The 21,466-nt window shown below is 37.0% G+C and overlaps 1 protein-coding gene across 4 annotated transcripts in view; it reads left to right on the forward strand.

Moving 5' to 3' along the window:
* Rbm6 (RNA binding motif protein 6) overlaps nucleotides 1–21,466 on the forward strand; it is a 100,266-nt gene that overhangs the window by 17,525 nt on the left and 61,275 nt on the right. For all 4 annotated transcript variants that reach the window (XM_021727491.3, XM_078043212.1, XM_021727492.3 and 1 more), the window contains 3 exons: nucleotides 4,286–5,549; nucleotides 8,300–8,389; nucleotides 10,348–10,417. In XM_021727491.3, the coding sequence (XP_021583166.1) occupies nucleotides 4,286–5,549; nucleotides 8,300–8,389; nucleotides 10,348–10,417 (1,424 nt within the window). The remainder of the gene's footprint in view (nucleotides 1–4,285; nucleotides 5,550–8,299; nucleotides 8,390–10,347; nucleotides 10,418–21,466) is intronic.

Below are 21,466 nucleotides of genomic sequence, written 5' to 3' on the forward strand. Positions count from 1 at the left end.
TCAAACCATTGTTAGTCATTTCTAAAATGATTGTGAGACTGACTATGAAGCATGCCAAGAGTTTTGTCTTGTAACAGTTTTTTTTTTTTTTCTTAACCACTGAGGCACATCCCCAGCCCAGCCTGTTTTTTTTGGTTTGTATTTTTAGTTGTAGATGGACATAATAATACTTTTATTTTAATTTGATGCCAGGGATTGAACTCAGGGGCACTCGACCATTGAGCCACATATCAGCCCTATTTTGTATTTTATTTAGGTAGGGTTTCACTGAGTTGTTTAGGGCCTTGCTGAGTTGCTGAGGCTGGCTTTGAACTCATGATCATCCTGCCTCAGCCCCTGAGCCACAGGAATTACAGGTGTGTGCCATGGCACCTGGTTCCTTTATTTTATTTATTTATTTTATGTGGTGCTGAGAATTGAACCCAGTGCTTCACATATGCTAGGCAAGCACTCTACCACTGAGCTACAACCCCAGACTGTTTTATTTTTTCTTTTGTGACAGTGTCTTGCTAAATTGCTTAGTGCTCACTAAGTTGCTGAGGCTTGCCTCAAACTTGTGATCCTTCTGCTTCAGCTTCCCAAGTTACTGGGATTATAGGCATGCCATCATTGCTGGGTTCTTATAACGTTTTTTCCCTCCCACATTTTAAATTGGTGTGTTATTATAGTTGTACGTAATCTTAATACTTTATGTAAACATTAAAAATATTGCTATATATTTTATTTATATTTATTTATTATAGCAAAGTAATGCATACTTGGTTAGTAGGAACAGTTAGCAAAATGTACATTTTAAAGTTCACTTCTAGGTCTCTGATTTTAGAAGTTACTAGGTATGAACAAGTGGAGGACATCTTAGCATTTATTTGTAAATGGAGTGGTGTGTGTGTGTGTGTGTGTGTGTTTTACACCATGCTAGGGATTGAAGAGCCAGAGCACTCTACCACTGAGCTACATCTCGAGCTCTTTTATTTTTTTATTTTGAGATAAGGGTCTCACTAAATTCCTCTGGGTTGTATTTCACATTTTTATAATGAGTTAACTTTTTTTTGTTTTGTTTTGTTTTGTTTTGTTTTTTGATACTAGGGATTGAACTCAGGGGCACTCAACCACTGAGCCACATTCCTATCCCTATTGATCCTAGAGACAGGATATTGCTGAGTTGTTTAGCGCCTCGCTGAGTTGCTGAGGCTGGCATTAAACTCACAATCCTCCTGCCTCAACCTCCCGAGCTTCTGGGATTATAACTGTGTACCACTGTGCTCAGTTAATATTTAGTTTTGAGACAGGGTCTTGCTAAGTTGCTGAGGATCTCACCAAGTTAATGAGGCAGGTCTTGAATTTGAGATCTTCCTGCTTCAGCCTCCCAATTTCCTGAGATTATACAGTCATGCGGCTCTGGACCCAGCTCTTTTGTACCTTTTTTAGGACCAAGGACTGAACTCAGGGCCTTGGGCATGCTAGGCAAGTTGTCTGCCACTGAGCTAAATCCCCAAACTCTGTATCATCTTTAAAACAAATTTTTTTTTATGGGGGGATGGTGGTGTTAGGGATGACACCTGGGGCTTCAGACATATAAGAAGTGTTCCACCACTGAGCCATATCCCCAAACCTTATTTTTAAGATTTCTTTTTTTTTTTTTTTTCTGAACTGGGCATTGAACCCAGGGATGCTTAACCACTGAACCACATTCCTAGCCCTTTTTACTTACATTTTATTTAGTGATAGGATCTTTCTTAGTTGCTTAGGGCCCTGTTAAGTTGCTGAGGCAGGCTTTGAAATTGTGATCCTCCTGAATCAGCCTTCTGGGCCCCTGGGATTACAGGCATGTGCCCCTGAGCCCTGCTTATTTTTAAGATTTTAGACTAGAGGGAGATATAGTTTATATAATATTCCTCCTTGGGGGAACTAATTTAAACCAAAAATAGGTATTTTGCAGGATTAGAATGTATGAAACATCGTTTTTTGTTTTGTTTTGTTTTTATATTTGTGCCCAGGGTCTTGTGCATGCTAGGCAGATACTACACTACTGAAGTACTTCCCCAACCCTTTAAAATAGTTTTAAGTATGGGCATTGTGGCACATACTTATAATCACAGACTTAAGAGTCTGAGGCAGGAGGATTACAAATTTGAGGCCAGCCTTGGAAATTTAGGGAGACCCTGTTTCAAAATTAGAAAGGCTGGGTGCAATGGCAGTTGCCTGTAATCCCAGAGACTCTGGAGGCTGAGATAAGAGGATCGATTGTAAGTTCTAGGCCAGCCTCAGCAATTTAGTGTAGGCCCTAAGCAACTTAGGGAGACTGTGTCTCAAAAAATAAAAAAGGGTTGTAGCTCAGTGGTAAAGCCCCTGGGTTCAATCCTCAGTACCAAAAATAAAATTATATTAACAACATAAAAAGTACTGGAGGTGTAGCTTGTTGGTAGAATGCTCTTGCATTCCATTTCTAATGGGGGGGTTATCTTCATATAATCAGTTACTTTTGATCTACTTTCTCTTAGGAGGGTAAAGTAATCCTTAGGGCAGTACTCAGAGGCAGAAGTTGGATGTGTTCTGCTCAGAAAATGCTCTGGCAAGTAAACATATAGATTTAGATGCTAACATATAGATTTAGATGAATCTGAGGAGTCTTCAGTCTTCCCACAAGCTAATTAATAGGACTTTAATGATACATATATATATATTTTTTTTTGTGGTACTTGTGGTGCTCTATCACTGAGCTACATTCTCATCCCTTTTTATTTTTTATTGGAGATTTTCTTGCTAATTTACCAAGAACTTAAAATCTTTCTGCTTCAGCCTCCCAAATAGCTGGGATTTCAAGTGTGTACCACTATACCCAGCTTTTGAATGATTTTTAAATATGAGAGACACTATAGTTAATTATAACATCTTACTTTGTGTTACTTATGCAGAACATTTAAACTTGATTCTCTTATGATGAACTTAACTAATGTTAATGGGAGCCCATGGAAGACATTGTGTTCTGCAAATTCATTAAATGTACATAATTCTCATGTTTAGGTTAATGTTAAGTTTCTATTACTTTAAAAAAAGAATTGGTAGTGTAACTTTATTGAAATGAGTGACCCAGAATTAGTTGTCCTTTGGATTTTTTTTTATCGTGGTATAGTCTGTACTCAGAAGTGTCTTAGACTAGAAACTACATGTTCTGAAGGGAGAACTGAGTTGGTCTTGATTTCTTAATACTTTTGTTTTACTGCTAAACAACAGATGACCTTTCACATAATTTTGTTTTCCTTTTTCATGTGTCTAGGTGCTTAATTGCCTACTTAAATTCCATAATGTTTGTCCAAAACTAAAATGAAAGTTAGGGAAAGGGAAGAAGTTGGGTAGAATGAAAGATTGAGCCAGCTCTTGTTTATCTATTGCATTCTATAAACTGAGATTGTGAGTTTAATACTGTACCTATTTTTAAAATACATTTTGTTTCTGTGTAAAGTTAGGCATTGGTACGGGAATATAATTTTTTTCATTTGGGACATGGGAATAATGCTTAAAGACCTAAACTTGTCACTAGGTCTCTTCTAGTTTTAAGCTCCTGGATGCTCTTGCTTAGCTTACACATGCTTTGTGGCATGATTCATGCTAATTTCTGTGATACCCTTGGGTAGTTATAATAAGACCCAGCTGAGAGTACTTTCAGGCAGAGTCACTGTAGAACTGGGATTTAGATGTAGCCAGAAAGTTGCTTATCTGGTAAACACTGGTGTTGCTCCTAATGGTGATGATGTACAACCAGCATTTTTTGGTTGGGTGGTATCTAGGCAGTAGTCATAATTAAATATTTTGGGATATTACCCCTAGATACAGCAGTAGACACTTCCTAAAACTTAGTGTAAGAAATTTACATTGCATTGATTTTTCCAATGTATAGGAATCATCATGTTGACCTTGGAATTCTAAGTTCCCTGGCTTTAGGAAATGGACATTTTTGTAGTATGTCACCATTGTTAGCTTATCTGGTATTGCGGATTTTCCCTGTTGCAGGACTGGGTGAAAGCTTTTTCTGCAGCAGTCATGTTGAAAACCTTGTGTTGACTTTCCTCGTGTTCTGAAATGGGAGCATAAAAGTTTACTCGTCACTTCGTCTTAAAATAGCAAAACTTTGCTGTTTTCTGCAGATCTAGGACCTTGTTACAGAACTCTGCCAAAAAAAAAAAAATGTTTAAAGAAGAATGTGCTGTGATTAGAGAAGAATATGCTGGTGTGTAGATTTCAAACTCTCTGGACAATATGAATAACACTGTCTTTGTTTCTACAGTGGGAGCCAAGAAGAAAGGTTTGCTCCCGGGTGGAACAGGGATTATCCTCCTCCTCCCCTTAAGAGTCATGCTCAAGAGAGACACTCTGGCAACTTTCCTGGCAGAGATTCACTTCCCTTTGATTTCCAGGGGCATTCGGGGCCTCCCTTTGCAAATGTAGAGGAGCATTCTTTCAGCTATGGAGCTAGAGACGGACCACATGGTGACTATCGAGGAGGGGAGGGACCTGGACATGATTTCAGGGGGGGAGATTTTTCATCTTCTGATTTCCAGAGCAGAGATTCATCACAGTTGGACTTCAGGGGTAGGGACATACATTCTGGGGATTTTCGGGATAGAGAAGGGCCACCTATGGACTACAGGGGTGGAGATGGTACTTCTATGGATTATAGAGGTAGGGAGACACCACATATGAACTACAGAGACAGGGATGCTCACACTGTTGAATTCAGAGGAAGGGATGCTCCTCCATCTGACTTTAGGGGCCGGGGTACCTATGATTTAGATTTTAGAGGCCGGGATGGATCCCATGCAGATTTTAGGGCAAGAGATTTATCAGATTTGGATTTCAGGACCAGAGATCAATCTCGTTCTGATTTTAGGAATAGAGATATAGCTGATTTGGACTTCAGGGACAAAGATGGAACACAGGTAGACTTTAGAGGGCGAGGTTCAGGTACTACTGATCTAGACTTTAGGGACAGGGATACACCACATTCAAATTTCAGAGGTAGACACCGGTCCAGGACTGATCAGGATTTTAGGGGCAGAGAGGTGGGACCTTGTATGGAATTTAAAGATAGGGAGATGCCTCCTGTGGATCAAAAAATTTTGGATTACATTCAGCCATCTGCACAAGATAGAGAACATTCTGGTGTCAGTGTGAACAAGAGAGAAGAATCCTCACATGACCATACAGTAGAAAAGCCCACGTTTGGTGTTCAGAAGGCAGAATTTGAGCATTCAGAAACAAGAGAAGGAGAAACAAAAGGTGTAGCCTTTGAACATGAATCTCCATCAGACTTTCAGAACAGCCAAAGTCCAACTCAAGACCAAAACAAATCACAGCTTTCTGGAGGTGAACAGAGTTCAGACGCTTGTCTGTTTAAAGAAGAAGGCGATCTGGATTTTCTTGGTCAACAAGACACTGATTACAGAAGCATGGAGTACCGTGATGTGGATCATAGGTTGCCAGGGAGCCAGATATTTGGCTATGGCCAGAGCAAGTCTTTTCCAGAGGGCAAAACTCAACGAGACCTACAGGTATGTTGATGACGTGGATTGCTTTTTTCTTTTTTCATAAGGCATTTCTGAAGGATTAAGTATAGAATCTAGGACCTTGAGTCCTTGATGTCTCATTGCCCTACTATTAAAAAGCAAAATTTGGTCAATCCCCAGGGCTGCAGAACAAAAAAGGCAAAATTTGGTTGGGCATGGTGGCACACACCTATAATCCTAGCAACCAAGGAGGTCGAGTCAGGAAGATTGCAAGTTTGAGACCAACCTTAGGAACCTAATGATCGTGTCTCAAAATACAACTAGAGTTGTAGCTCAGTGGTTCAGTTCCTAGTACCCAAAACAAAAACAAACAGCAACAATAAAAGACCTCATCTCAATAGAAAAAGCAGATTTTGTATTCACCATTGAAATGTAGGAATGTAAATCTCTAGAGAAAGGGGCCTCAGTTCAGATAATATTTTTGGGGCAGAGTAGGTACCAGGGATTGAATCCAGAGGCACTTAACTCTGAGCCACATTCCCAGCCCTTTTTATTTTTTATTTTAAGATGGAGTATCCCTAAGTTGCTTAGGGCCTTGCTAAAATGCAGAGGCTGGCTTTGTATTTGTGATCCTCTTGTCTCAACTCCCAGTTGCTGGGATTATAGGTTTGTCCACTGCTCCAACCATATAATATTTTTGATAGGTGTTGATTCATTATTTTGCTTTATTGGGCTGATTTAAATACCTTGGGACGATTTAATCTGAAAAGTAACTATCTTTGGGAAGTGATTTTCACAACTTTTTGATAGTCAAGCATTGTGATTTAGGATTCATTTTCTTACTTAAACTCAGGCTACCTAAGAGTCTCTCTCTAGTCATGAGGAGGTTATTTAAAAGTTGTAATTTGGGCTGGATTTGTGGCTCAGTGGTAGAATGCTTGCCTAGCATGTATGAGGCATGTGGTTTGATCCTTAGCACAGAATATGAATAAATTAAAAAAAAATTAGCACGCCTGTAATTCCAGTGGCTTGGGAGGTTGAGGCAGGAGCATCACGAGTTCAAAGTCAACCTTAGCAAAAGTGAGGTGTTAAGCAACTCCTTGAGACCCTGTCTTTAAATAAAAAACAGGGCTGGGGACGTGGCTCAGGGGTTGAGTGCCCCTGAGTTCAATCCCCAGTAACCCTCCCCACCCTCCCCCCCGCCAGATTAAACATCAACAACTTAAAAAAACTGTTATTATCTTCTTTTTTTAAAAAATTTTTTTTTGTAGTTGTGGATAGACAGAATGCTTTTTATTTTAATTGTTAATTTTTATGTGGTGCTAAGGATCGAACCCAGTGCCTCATACATGCTAGGCAAGCGCTTTGCCACTGAGCTACAGTCCCAGCCCTTATTATCTTTTTGTAGCTAATTTAATTAACTTTAAATGTTACATTTCTATGCAAGGAAGTTTGTTTGCAATTTAATAAGAAGATGTTATCTTTAAAATAGATTTTATCAATTTCTATTCAGGTTTCTATTATTTTGGACAGTGCTGTTAATACATATTACCAAATAATGGGTTTTGAGAATGTTAGAGCCTGGTGATCACATAATTTATTATCTAAATCAGTTTGATTATGCTAGGCAATAGGCATAACTAGGAGATAGGATCATTTAGTTATAGGAGTCTTTCTCAAAAGGTTTTTCAGCTTTTATCTTTTGTAGTGGAGAGAAATTGATTGGAGGGAGATATGGTCATTTAGTTACAGGAGACTTTTTCTTAAAAGTTAAATTCTAACTATAATTTCGAAATGGAGGAAAATTGGAGCTAAGGCTTTTATAAGTATGAAGAGTACAGATTTCTTTGAATTTTACTGTTAAATTGTGTGGTTTATACTTACATGACACCTTTTGACTTTGTTCTGAAATTTGTTTATAAGAAATCATCTTTATTAAATGACATCTGCTCAGATTTCCCTTTTTGCTATTTGCTCATTCAGGAAAAAAATACAGTTTTGGGAATAATAATATTTTTTGTTTGTTTTTCTATGAAAGTCCTATTGGGGCTAATTTGTTTTTCTCTCTTTTTAGATGTTGATGAATCTTTTTTTTTTTTTTTTTTAGAGGAGAGAGAGAGAGAGAATTTTTTTTTTTAATATTTATTTTTTAGTTCTCGGCAGACACAACATCTTTGTTGGTATGTGGTGCTGAGGATCAAACCCGGGCTGCGTGCATGCCAGGCGAGCGCGCTACCGCTTGAGCCACATCCCCAGCCCGTTGATGAATCTTTATTTTATTCATTTATTTATATGTGGTGCTGAGAATTGAACCCAGTGCCTCACGCATGCTAGGCAAGTGCTCACTGAGCCTCTCTCTTTTTCTTTTTGATGCTGGGGATTGAAATTCGAGGGTCTTGCGCATGCTAAGCAAGTGCTCTCACTTAGTTAAACTCTCAGCCCAGTATTATTTCTCTTTATGTCTTATTTTACAATTTTAAGATTCCTTGGGCTGAGGATATGGCTCAGTTGGTAGAGTGCTTGCCTTGCATACACAAGGCCCTGGGTTCAATCCCTAGCACCCTCCCCTCCACATACATACACACAAAAAAGACTCCTTCAGTGAGCCTGGGTTAATTCATTTGTAATCCAAGGATTTGAAGTCAAAATTTAAAATAATAAAGTCATATTTTTTCACATCTTTACATGATTCAGTCATTTTCATTTTTGATCCTGAATACCTATATTTCATGTTGTTTCACTTTTCATACAAAAGTATATTTATTGGTGAAATAATTTTATATTCTGAATTTAAGGATCAAGATTACAGGACTGGCACAAGTGAGGAGAAGCCTAGCAGGCTTATTCGATTAAGTGGGGTGCCTGAAAATGCCACAAAAGAAGAGGTGAGGCATGTGTTTTTTTCTGTCTCTGTCAATTAAATTTTTAACCTTATTTTGAAAAATTATAGATTCACAGGAAAGTATAAAGAAATGTATAGGAAAGAAAAGCATGTGTATTCTTTTTTTTTTTAAATAGAGAGAGAGAGAATTTTTAATATTTATTTTTTAGTTTTCGGTGGACGTTACAACATCTTTGTTTGTATGTGGTGCTGAGGATCGAACCCGGACCGCACGCATGCCAGGCAAGCGCGCTACCTCTTGAGCCACATCCCCAGCCCCAGCATGTGTATTCTTTACCCAACTTCCCTTGGTGTTAATATGTTGGATAACTGTAGTATATCTAAACCAGGGAATTGACTTTGGTATAATTCATAGAACTTATTCATATTTTGCTAGTTATATATGTATTCACTGAGGTGAGGTTTGTAAAAACATGACAAATGGTGACCTGGTAATCATCTGGTAGGGCATATTATTTCAGGAGTCCATAAATAAAGATACTGATTTATAGTAATATGAGTTTGGAAGCTGCCTATCTGCTCAGTTAGGATAGACTGACTAAATTTATGGCAGAAGTTATGGAAGAATTGGTCAGGATATTGCAACAGGAGCTAATAGTACTTATTCTGTGACAGGCATTGTGTATGCTTATAAGCATTAATTCACTTAATTATAATGACCATGAATAGGGTTCTTTTCTTTCTTTTTTTGGTTGGTGGGGATACTGGAGATTGAATCCAGGGGGGCCGAACCACTGAGCCCTCATCCTTAGGCACCCCACCCCCACCCCCCACTTTTTTGAGACAAGGTCTTACTCAGTTGCTAAGGCTGGCCTTGAACTTCTGATCCTCCTGCCTTGGCCTTCTAAGTAACTGGGATTAGAGGTTGGTGTGTCACCCTGCCCAGAATGAATAGATGTTCTCTTTTTTAAATATATTTTTTTAGTTGTAGTTGGACACAATACTTTTATTTTTATGTGGTACTGAGGCTCAAACCCAGCTCATTGCATGTGCTAGGCAAGTGCTCTACCACTGAGCCACAACCCCAACCCCTAAATAGGTATTCTTAATACATTCACTGCAAGTGTTAAGTATTATAGGTTGAAGATTCCATATCTGAAATGCTTGGGATCAGATGTATTTCAGATTTGGGGGCTTTGGATTTGGGAATTTTGGAGTAGACTTTACTGAGCATCCCTAATAGGAAAACCTGAAATCCAAAATGCTGCAAAATCTGAAGCAGATTTTTGGATTAAGGATTCAACCTATATTGAGTACCAGGCACTGAATGATATAGCAGTGAATATTATAAAGTCACTGCCTCCATCAATAATACAGAAGCAAACAAAAGATAGGTAACATTTTGAAACAGTGATACATTTTCTGAAGAACACTAAAGGTTTAGGGCTGGGATGTAACTAGCACAGTACTTGCCTAGCATGTACAAGGACCTGGGTTTGATCCCCAGAACAACAACAAGAACAAAAGATGTAGATGTGACTTTGTATTTTGCAGTTAGATATCACTGAAGAAGTGACATTTGTAGTTAGAGAACGATTCATTTGAATATAAAGAAAAAACTGACCAGACCGAATTACCATGGCTCTGGACTGAATGAGCTTAGTGCATCATTTTATGTTTAACAGATAATTAACTAGACACGGAAAGGTTACACAACAAGTGAGTAGGAGATGCTTGGAATTCAGACAGTTTGATATCTTCAGACAGTTTGAGCTCTTGAAGGTTATGCTCATCTGATTTTCTTTTACACTTAGGAATTTTTGAATAAGCATGTTCTATTCATTTAGCATTTTTTTGAGCATCTCGTGTACATGTCTTAATTTTGCCTTTATAAAATAATCATAGCTTTAAATTATGTAGAATAAAAACCAATAGAGAAATATAAAATTCACTGTTTGAATATGATTTGTATCATAATGTGTAAATACCATTTTCTTGCAGATTCTTAATGCCTTTCAGACTTCCGATGGCATGCCTGTGAAGGAGTTGCAGTTAAAGGAGTATAACACAGGTGAGTTTCTTTATATGCATGTGGCCTTGGGTTAGGAAGGGTCTTTGTCAGATCTCTGCATCATATGCTACTTAATTTTTTTTTTTAAAGAAACCACAGATTGTGGCTCAGTGGTAGAGCACTTGCCTAGCATGTGTGAGGCACTGGGTTGAATTCTCAGCACCGCATATAAATAAATAAAATAAGTGTCCATCAACAACTAATAAAAAAAAATAGAAAACACAATAAGATTTCCAGAAGCCTCCTGTTGGTGCCTTCAGATAATACCCAACTTTAGTCTTAGCTGGTTCTTTGTGGATGTTTGTCCACAAATGGGTGATAAGGATGCATGTTCCAGTTCTTCTGAGTTCCTGTGAGATATGAAGTGAGTGTTGCAGCATCTGTTCCTGACTATATTTTACATAACTAAGTTATTAAACTTTCTGTTTGTTCTTTATGGTGGTGGAATGCTTACATTTGAGCCTAGGATTTACTAACTTGTTGAATATAAAATTTTACATTTCCTTGTTTCAAAGTGAAACTTTCCAGTTTCCACAGAAATTGTACCAAGTAGAGTTTTCTTGAATTCTCATTCTTGCTCTGAGAACAAATTCCTGAAACAGCTGTTTTGTTGAAACCCATGAATAGATCCAGAAGAGCTTTCTTTTTGACCTCTAGTCTGTGGTCTGATGAAAGTTGGCTGAATATACACATAATATTATTTCAGAGTACCAAATTTGGTCAGTTCCTTCAAATCTTATTATAGAAAAAGGAAGTCAAAAGCAAAATGCTAAGCAATCAAGTTGTGACCAATATTTTTAGGACTGCATAATATGAAATAGTTTAAAAATAAAGGTAATCTCAAAGTGACCTGTTTTGTAGAATTTTAAATTTAAGAAAGAGCATTAATCTCACAAAACATAGAATTATAGTAATCGAGCTAAAGAAATCTTCAAGTTAAGAGCATATAATATTTTTGAGGATAAAGTTTATTTTTATTTATTTATTTTTTATATTTTTGAGAGAGAGAGAGAGAGATAATTTTTTTAATATTTATTTTTTAGTTTTCGGCTGACACAACATCTTTGTATGTGGTGCTGAGGATCGAACCCTGCATGCATGCCAGGCGAGCGCGCTACCACTTGAGCCACATCCCCAGCTCCTATAGTTTATTTTTAAATACTTTACCATTAAATTGAATTTTTACATTAGGTAGTTTTTTTATATTTATTTTTTAGTTATAGGTGGACAAAATATCTTTTATTTTTTTATTTTTATATGGTGCTAAGGATTGAACCCAGTGCTTCACACATGCTAGGCGAGCACTCTACCTCTGAGCCACAAAAAAGCCTGGTAATTATTTCTTTAAATGGGTTTCTTAGAAGAAGATTATCCACAAAAGTAAATTTTATGCTTGAAAGAATATGGTATTTGTGTTAAGTTCAGTAAGTGTTTTTTTTCCTGCAATTTGATAATCAATTTAGAAATATTATTTCTCAGAAAGCAATTATTTCTTTTTTTTAAAATATATTTTAGTTGTTAATAGACCTTTATTTTATTTATTTGTATATGGTGCTGAGAATCAAACCCAGTGCCTCACACATGCCAGGCAAGTACACTACCACTGAGCCCCAGCCCCCAGCCCCAGAAAGCAATTATTTCTTTGTTTTAAAACATCAACCCTGAATTTGGAACACATGATTAAAAGTAGTTACGTTTTTGTTATTGCACATCTCAATTTTGTTGGTTTTATTTATTTATTTATTTATTTTGCATGTGTCTTCTACATGTCTTTCTTTAAAAACTAAAGGTAGAATTTACAGGCTAATGATACTGTTTAATTCTCAGGATAATAGCCTCAATCTTGTCACAAACTCTGCTTTAATTAAGTTTTGATGTATTTAGGAAATGAGTGTATTAATGTTTAAATAGCAGTAGACCAAACTCTTCGTTTCTTTAGTACTCATTGATTTTCTTTTTTTTTTTAGAGAGAGAATTTTTTTAATATTTATTTTTCAGTTTTCAATGGATACATCATTATTTTATTTTATGTGGTGCTGTGGATCGAACCCAGCGCCCCACCATGCCAGGCGAGCACATTACCACGTGAGCCACATCCCCAGCCCTACTCATTGACTTTCTATTTAAATTGTCAGATTTATTAGCAGAGTAAAAATTACTTTTTTTCTTTATTTTATTTTTTTAACTATGCATGACAATAGAGTATATTAAAAACTTTTTTAGGGCTGGGGCTGTAGCTCAGTGGTAAAGTGCTTGCCTCGCATATATGAGATACTGGGTTTGATCCTCAGCACCACATAAAAATAAATAAAGATACTGTGTGTTCATCTACAACTAAATAAATACTAAATATATATATATATATATATATATTTTAGTTGTTGATAGACCTTTATTTTATTTATCTGTATGTGGTGCTGAGAACTGAACCTAGTGCCTCACACATGCCAGGTAAGTGCACTACCACTGAGCCACAGCCCCAGACAATAGAGTATATTTTGACATACTATACATACATGGATTATAACTTTTCATTCTTGTGGTTACATGTGATGTGGTAAAATTACTTTAATATTCAGGGTCTAAAGAGCAAATTCTTAAATTTGCTGGCTATTAGTATTGTGATTGACAGACAAAAGACAATAGATACATGTGAAATCATCCTGGACAGTGATTTTTATTAAAAAGGCATTTTATTGGGGCTGGGGCTGTAGCTCAGTGGTTGAGCGCTTGCATCATACCTGTGAGGCACTGGATTTGATCTCAGACCACATAAAAATATATGAATAAATAAAAATATTGTGTCCAGCTACAACTAAAAAATTTTTTTAAAAAGTATTTTATTATATAAAGTGACATGTACTTTATAGTTTTTTTCTTTTAATGAAAGAATTGGATTACCCTTGTCTATGTTACCTGTGTTAACACCTTATTTGTGACAAGTAGAATGAACTTTTGAAAATATTAGTCAGATCATGTTATTCCTATGCCTAAAACCCTCTAATGGCCTTCCATTTTCACTTGGAAGAAATTCCCAACTCCTTATTCTGACATAACAAATTTCTGCATGAGCTGGTCCTTGGCTGTTTATCTGACTTCATCCTGTACTGCTGTCTACTTGCCCTATTACACTGTAGCCATACTGAGCTTTTCTCTGGACCTTTACTAGTACGAACTTCGTCTGTTGTGTCAGAGCCTTTGTACTGCCCTTGCTTCTGATCCTCACTCATCTTCGGGGGTTTAGTTCTTAAGTTTTGCCTTTCTGAAGCCTAGTCTCACCATCTAATTTAAACTCACCCTGTAGTCATTTTTTATTATATCCTTGTGCATAGATCAATCATTTTGATAGTTTGCTTGATGGTTTTATGTATTTTCCTCTAGAAAGTTAGCTCCATGGCAGCAAGAACCTTGTCTGTATTGTTCCCTCCTGTTTCCCTAGTGCTTGGCACAGTCGGTTCTATGATGTGGAGAACAGTTGTGATCTTAAGTGAAGGCATTAAAGGGTAGTTTAGATTTCATGGCAATATAACTTAGGTTTTACATATTTGCTGAAGAATGTGTCTTGGGACAACCAGATGTTCTGAGAACTTTAGCATTTACTCTTTGTAAGATCATGTGTAACCCATCCGGTGTGGTGGCTCACCTGTAATCCCAACAGCTTGGGAAGCTGAGACAGGAGGATCACAAGTTCAAAGCCAGCCTCAGCAACTTGGCAAGGTCCTAAGAAACTCAATGAGACCCTATCTCTAAATAAAATATTAAAAAGGGGTTAGGAATGTACCTCAGTGGTTCAGTGCCCCTGAGTTCAATCCTCAATACCAAAAAGAAAAAAGATCATGTGTAAACTCAGTGGGGAAAGATGACTTTTATAAAGAAAAATGACAGAGTTTTAGAATGAATAATGATCTGGAAGAGTCCATGCTAGATGGATGTGCTCATAAAAGGGGAATTGTTGGGTAGAGTTCATCCTTTTAGTTGATGTAATGAACTCTATAACAGAGAAAAGATTAATGACTATTCACTTGACTCTAGTAATTTGTTCATTTTTGTCCCATTTAGAGCTATATAAATATAGGGTCAAGGGTCCAGAATCAGAGGTGTTAAATTAATTTATAATTTTTTTCTGGTCATAGAAATGGAATGTGGTACATAGATGATATATGAATTATGTCCCCTACAGGGATGAATACTCAGGACAATACTTTAGCAGCAAAATCTGTGGATATTCTAACAGGACTAAATGAACACAGTAAAGAGATTCAATATAGGCCAAGATTTGCTTCAAAAGACTTTTGCTGAAAATTTAACAAAAATTTGATATTTAAAAATTTAAATATATTTAAAAATTTTTCAGACTATACATTGTGATATTTAAATTACCTTAAGTTATATTATTATATTTCTGGAAAAAGTATCAGGAGTAAAATGACTTTTGGTGATTGGAATAATAAGCTTTGGTATATCTTACATATGATGGAATACTGTGCAGCAGTAAAACTCAAGAAGCTATTCATGCATATGACAGCATGGTTGGTTCTTGAAGGCATTTTACTGATTGAAAGAAACTAGACTCAAGAGCCTATATGTACTGGCTGAGAAGGAGTGAAGTACTGATATATGCCAGAACTTGCATGAGCCTTGAAAACCTTGTGAAAGAAGCAGATAGAAAAACCAATGGGTTCTTGAAATTTCTACAAAGATAGAAAGCAGATAAGTGATTATAAGAGATATTTCTCCTCTGAGTGAATGATTAGTGACTGCTTAATGGATATGGGGTTTGCTTTGGACTGATAAAAATATCCTGGAACCAGATAACGTTGATGGTTGCACACTTTGTGAGTATACTGAATGCTGCTGAATTGTAGACTTTAAAAATGGTGCATTTTATGTTATGTGTTATTTTGGGGGATAGGGTGTTTTGTTATGTTGCCCAGACTGCTTTGAAACTACTGGGCTCAAGTGATCCTCTTGTTTCAGCCTCACAGATGTCTGGGACCACAGGCATGTGTCACTATGTAGCTTTTTTTTTTTTCCTATTTTTTTTTTAAGACTATATATTGTGATTTCACTTTTGATGTTCTGGAAAAGGTAGAATTTTAGGGATAGAAAATAATGGTTGCCAGGATGTTGGTGCAGGAGCTGACAGATATAGAAACGTGACAGAGGTTTTGAATGTAATAGATTTTTTTTTTTAATATCTTGATTGTAGTAGTGGTTTATCAATGTTAAATTCACTGACTTTGGTATTATTATGGTTATGTTAGAGAAGTCAAGAACTATGATACATGCAGTTTTCTTATGGCTCAAAAGAAACATTTGATATATCTGATAGGAGGAAAGAAGAGAGTAATATTAGAGGGGCAAAATGTTGCCAATAGTTAAACCCAGATAAAGAGGATTATGTTTTACTTTAACTATTATTCTTGCAATTTCTTTGTAATTTGGAAATTCCAGAACAGTGTAAAATGGAGCTGGGAGTGGTGTCATACACTTGTAATCCCAGCAGCTTGGGAGGCTGAGGAAAGAGGATCGCAAGTTCAAAGCCAGCCTCAGCAACTTAGTGAGGTCCTAAGCAACTTAGCAAGACCCTGTCTCTAAAATAAAAAAGGAATGGGGATGTGGTTTAGTGGTTAAGCGCCTCTGGGTTCAATCTCTAGTACCAAAAACAAACAAACAAACAAACAAAAAAAGAGTTGTAAAATGGACATCAAGCTGTTATATTTTATTTTAAAATGTTATCTATTCATTCATTTTGCCAAGCTGAGGATTTAGACAGTTTTACTGAATTGCTGAACTTGCTTTGAACTTGGCGGTTCTCCTATCTCAACTTCCCTTGTAGTTGGGATTATAGGTATGCGCCCCTGTGCCTAACTCTGATATATTTTATTTTTATTTTATATTTGGTACTGGGGTAGAATCCCAGGGCCTGGTGTGTGCTAGGCAAGTATTCTGCCACTGAATTATAATAACTAAATGATCAGCAGAAGCCTTGCAAACTGAAGACGATAATGAATAGCTTCTGTCAACATGAGATTGTAAGAGTGGGCCCTAGATAGCAGGATCATGACCATTCATTTTGTTAGAAATCCAGATTCTCGGGGCTGGGGATGTGGCTCAAGTGGTAGCGTGCTCGCCTGGCATGTGTACGGCCCGGGTTCAATCCTCAACACCACATACAAAGATGTTATGTCTGCCGATAACTGAAAAATAAATATTAAAAAATTCTCTTTCTCTCAAAAAAAAAAAAAATCCAGATTCTCAGACCCTACCCCTAGAGCTACCAAATCACAAACTCTGGAGGTGGGGCTTAGCAATCTGTGCTTTAACAAGGCCTCCAGATGGCTCTGATGTGCCTTGAATTGTGAGAACCACTGCATTTGATTAACTGTTTGTTTAGATTCTTTATATTTTTGTACTGTGGCTTGAATTTATGGGTGCATTATCACTGAACTACACTCCAAGTACTTTTTAGTTTTTATTTTGAGACAGAGTCTTGCTAAGTTACTGAGGGTCTTGCTAAATTGCTAAAACTGGCCTTGCTTGTGATCTTGGAAATATAGGTGTGTGTCACTATACCCAGCTAGATTCTTTAATTCTAGAACTTTTTGCACAGTTTAAAAATAACTCAAAGCTAGTGTGGTAGTGTAGTGTCTCTGGGTTCAATACCCAGTACCCCCCCAAAAAAAATTTTTAAAAAGTGCCAGCACAAGCTGGGCGCAGTGGCACATTACTGTTATCCCAGCAGCTCCGGAGGCTGAGGCAAGAGGATTGTGAGTTCAGAGCTAGCCTCAGCAAAAGCGAGGTGCTAACAACTCAGCGAGACCGAATTACTAAATAAAATACAAAATAGGGCTTGGGATGTGGCTCAGTGGTCAAGTACCCCACTGAGTTCAATCCTCAGTACCTCTGTCCTAAAAAAAAAAGTGCCAGTGCACATTTTGCAGCGTTTTTTGGCATTCACAGAATAGACAAGTAAACACTTTTAGTTTCTTAGGTAGAAATTGACCATAGGCTGCTTGGAAAATATTACATGTACTTGTTGCATCTCTAAAACTTGAAAAGCTCCTGCCTTCCACCAAGAGTCTTAATCAGATTTTTTTACCACATTTAGGGTGTATGTTCACAGATAGCTTTAAGGAAAGATGGCAGAACTTAAAAAAATAAAAATGTATAAAATACCAGGAGGTGGTTTTAGGGCTGGGTGAATCTTATGGAGGCAATGGATGGCTGACCTAGAGAAGAATTCCATGATTTGGTGCTGGAGAGATCAGGTAAGCTTGGGGAGAGGGCCTGGAAGTTGGGTTAAATTTAGTCATTTTTGAAATGACCTAGGGTTTGACTTATTTATTTTAAAATTCCCTACCCAAAGACTTTCCAGTAGAAAGTTCTGTTAATGAGCTATGGTTTTGTAAGCTTTACGTTTGTTTTAAGATATTATCTCTCTTATGAAAGATTACCTTTATATAGATTCTGGGAATGGAAAACTTGTCTACTCGTATACACTTTTTTTTTTTTAATAACATACTCTACCATTCAACTATATCCACATCCCTTTTTATTTTTATTTTGAAATAGGATCTCTGTGTGTTGCTGAAGCTGGCTTTGAACTTGTGATCCTCCTGCCTCAGTTTCCCGAGTTACTGAGATTATTGGTGTGCCCACCATGCCCAGCCTGGTCATAATATATTTTGAACCTCATTAGATGATATGTTGGTTGCTGCAGAATAGGGGCTTTTTGGACTCTTAGGGAAGTGACAGTTTGAAGTTACTGTAGACTGCAGGAATGATAAGGTACCAAGCTTTAGTGTCAAGGGAAGTGTGAGATTTAGTTCTATTAGCTAATGAAGGGAAGGGTGACCTAAGAGAGTTAAAATGTCTTTTCAGGGCTTGGTTAGGACTATTCATTTTTCAGGGTTTGCTGCTGATACTTCTTCCTCCTCTTCCTTTTTTCTTTTTCCCTCTTCCTCTCCCTGTCCCTTTCTTTTTCCCTCTCTTTCATTCTTTTCCTCTTCCTTTTTGCCATCCTGAGTATCAAATCCAGGGCTTCATTCATGCTAGGTAACATATAGATGACATAAAGATGAAATTCACATTCTTTCCTGGGTGCTAAGTCATTCTTTAGTTGGAGCTCCTTTGTTGAAACCCCTTAAAGTTAACAAGAATTGGCTAGTTGGTAGTTCATATTTCTGAAAGGGAAATTTTAACAAAATCATGGACTTTTATTGGTTCTCTGTCTGCTGCTTTTTGCCGGGGACTTTTTTGTATCCAGGTCTCATTCTAGATCTGAGAATGAGACATCTTTAACACCTTCTTTATTCATAAATAAGGACCACCAGATTGGTGAGTTTGGGTTGGTGAACTGTGTCACCTTAGAAGTCTCTATGTGAAAACCACACATAATATCTGGAGTTGGAAGAGGTGGCTTTTTTTAGGCTATAGTAAGACAATGATGAGCAGAACATTTTAACTGTTTTGTTTTTTTCTTATCTTTTGTACTGATCGTCTTAATTACTGTTCTATTTTGGAGGGTAGAGTCCTTTTCTGAATAGATTTTGAAGTTATCTATTTTGATTTGTGTGTAAAATGCTTTAGAATAGGGACTGTCCTATGCTCTGCTATTCTTTTTTTTTTTTCTATGTCCATCAGAATATTTCCAAATTTGCAGGAGATAATTTGCTTTAGATAAAATGTCTCAAGATACTGCCATTTTTTTTTTTTTTTTTTTTTGGTGCCATGTAAGAAAATCCAGGGGCTGTGGTTGTAGCTCAGTGAATGAGTGCAGGCTTAGAATGCATGAGGCTGTGGTTTATACCCCCAAAATACCCAAAGGGAAAAAATAAAAATAAAAATAAGGCAAAAATCTGAGTTCTTAGACTGGGTAGTTCGAGTGATGGTAGGAAAGAGGAGCAAGTTCAATTGTGGGGTGTGTTTTTTGTTTTTTGTCTTTTTCTCAGATTAAATGCTATCCTCATAGGCTTCCAATCTATATGGTCCTGAGCATGGAAATCTTGGCAGAAGCCCCCAATTAAAGAAGTTGCCAGATTGTGCATATTCTTTTTCTTTTTATTTTTTAGTTGTAGATGGACACAATTACCTTTACTTTTTTTGTTTTTTTTAAGGGTAAAGTTACAGTTTTTATTATTATTTTTTGTGGTGCTGGGGATTGAACCCAGGGCCTTGTGCATGTGAGGCAAGCACTCTACCAACTGAGATATATCCCCAGCCCTGCTTTTACTTTTTATTCATTTATTTTATGTGGTACCAAGGGTCGAACCCAGTGCCTTATGTGTGCTACCACTGAGCTACAGCTCCAACCCAGGTTTTGCATATTTTTTGCATATTCTGAAATATCAGTTTTGAGACATAGGCAGGTTGTAGTCTCTTCCTCAGAACCATTAGTTGAGGTGGGGTTGCCTCTCTGGTTGAGGAAGGTGTCTGAACTCTTGTCTACAGACCTCTGTGAGTTCTTTACCCTTCTTGAGGTAGAAATGCTTCTGGCTTCACTGGTCTTAATTGACCTGTTTTGCCAAATGTTCAGGTGTCTTTGGCTTAGTGGACAAAGTTTTATAATTATAAATAGGGTTTCCTGTGCTTTTTTGGTGATTAGAATAATTTACTAAAGAGTTTTCCTTAGTTGGAGCCATAAGAAGAAAAGGGCTATTAATCAGTCCCTATAAGTGCAGGGGGCCTCTTTAACTCACAGCCTCATCCCAATGAGGCTAAATGAGCAATGAGATTAAATGAGCTAAATGAGATTAAATGAGCAATGGCTACAGAACGTCCATATACAGGATTTTAAAATACACTGGCTTTGGGCTGAGGTTGTAGCTCAATGGTAGAGCACTTGCCCCACATTTGTTAGAGGCACTGGGTTCAATTCTCAGTATAAATAAGGTCTGCCAACACACACACACACACACACACACACACACACACACACACACACAGGCTTCTTCCTTTAACCTTCCTTTTTTAAAAAAATATTTTTTAGTTGTGGATAGACACAAGATCTTTATTTTTATGTGGTGCTGAGGATCTAATGCAGGGCAAGTGCTCTACCACTGAGCTACAGCCCCAGCCCTTACCTTCCCTTTGTTTTGTGCTCATACTTCCTAGCTTACTGTTTCTACCTTCAGGAAATGAGACCATACTAGTGGTCAATCTAATGTAAATTGATTGTAAATGTAATGTATGTAATTTAATATAAATTGATTTTTACCTGCTTCCATGTTTCTTAGGTTATCACTTAGCTCTTCTATCTGATTTAAATAAAGCCCTTCTTCAAACTAGATAGTAATGGTAGTTGTACTACTTTGTGAATATATGGTTGAATGCCAAGGTTTGTTTTTTTTTTTTTTTTCTTTTTGTACCTGGGATTGAACCCTTCTCGAGGTAGAAATGTTCCTGGCTTCACCGGTTTGAATTGACCTGTTTTGCCAAATGTTCAGGTGTCTTTGGCTTAGTGGTCAAGGTTTTATAATTATAAATAGGATTATATTATTATATTAAAGAGTGCTTAATTAACTGAGTTCTTTCTGTTTTTTTATTTTGAGACAGGGTTTTTCTAAGTTGCTGAAGGCCTCATTAAGTTCCTAAGGCTGGCTTTGAACTTGTTATCCTCTTGCCTTAGCCTCCCCAGCCTCTGTGATTACAGGCCTGAGCCACTGCACCTGGTGGTGAACTATAAACTTTAAAAGGGTGAATCAATAATGTTTGAATTCTGTTTCCATTAAAAAAAAAAAAAAAAAAACTTTCTTGAAAATTGACTGAAAAGTCACAAAAAAATTGATTGATTTCTTAAAGATATTTTTATAAGAGAATATACAGAATTTAAGTTCAGATACTAAAGGCCTGGTTGGTACTTATATCTTTCTGATAGAGTTCATAATTGACTGTCCCTAGTTTCAGTTAAGTTCATTATTTTAAGCCTAGAAAATGTTATATTTTCATCTTAAAATATAACAGTGCTCTTTAACCTTGAAAAAGATACAATTCATTCTTTTGTGTTATCCACCAAATATGTGCCATCTTGATTAGTATGTGGCTCAC

This window comes from Ictidomys tridecemlineatus, chromosome 3 (genome assembly GCF_052094955.1).
Source record: "Ictidomys tridecemlineatus isolate mIctTri1 chromosome 3, mIctTri1.hap1, whole genome shotgun sequence".
Taxonomy (NCBI): domain Eukaryota; kingdom Metazoa; phylum Chordata; class Mammalia; order Rodentia; family Sciuridae; genus Ictidomys; species Ictidomys tridecemlineatus.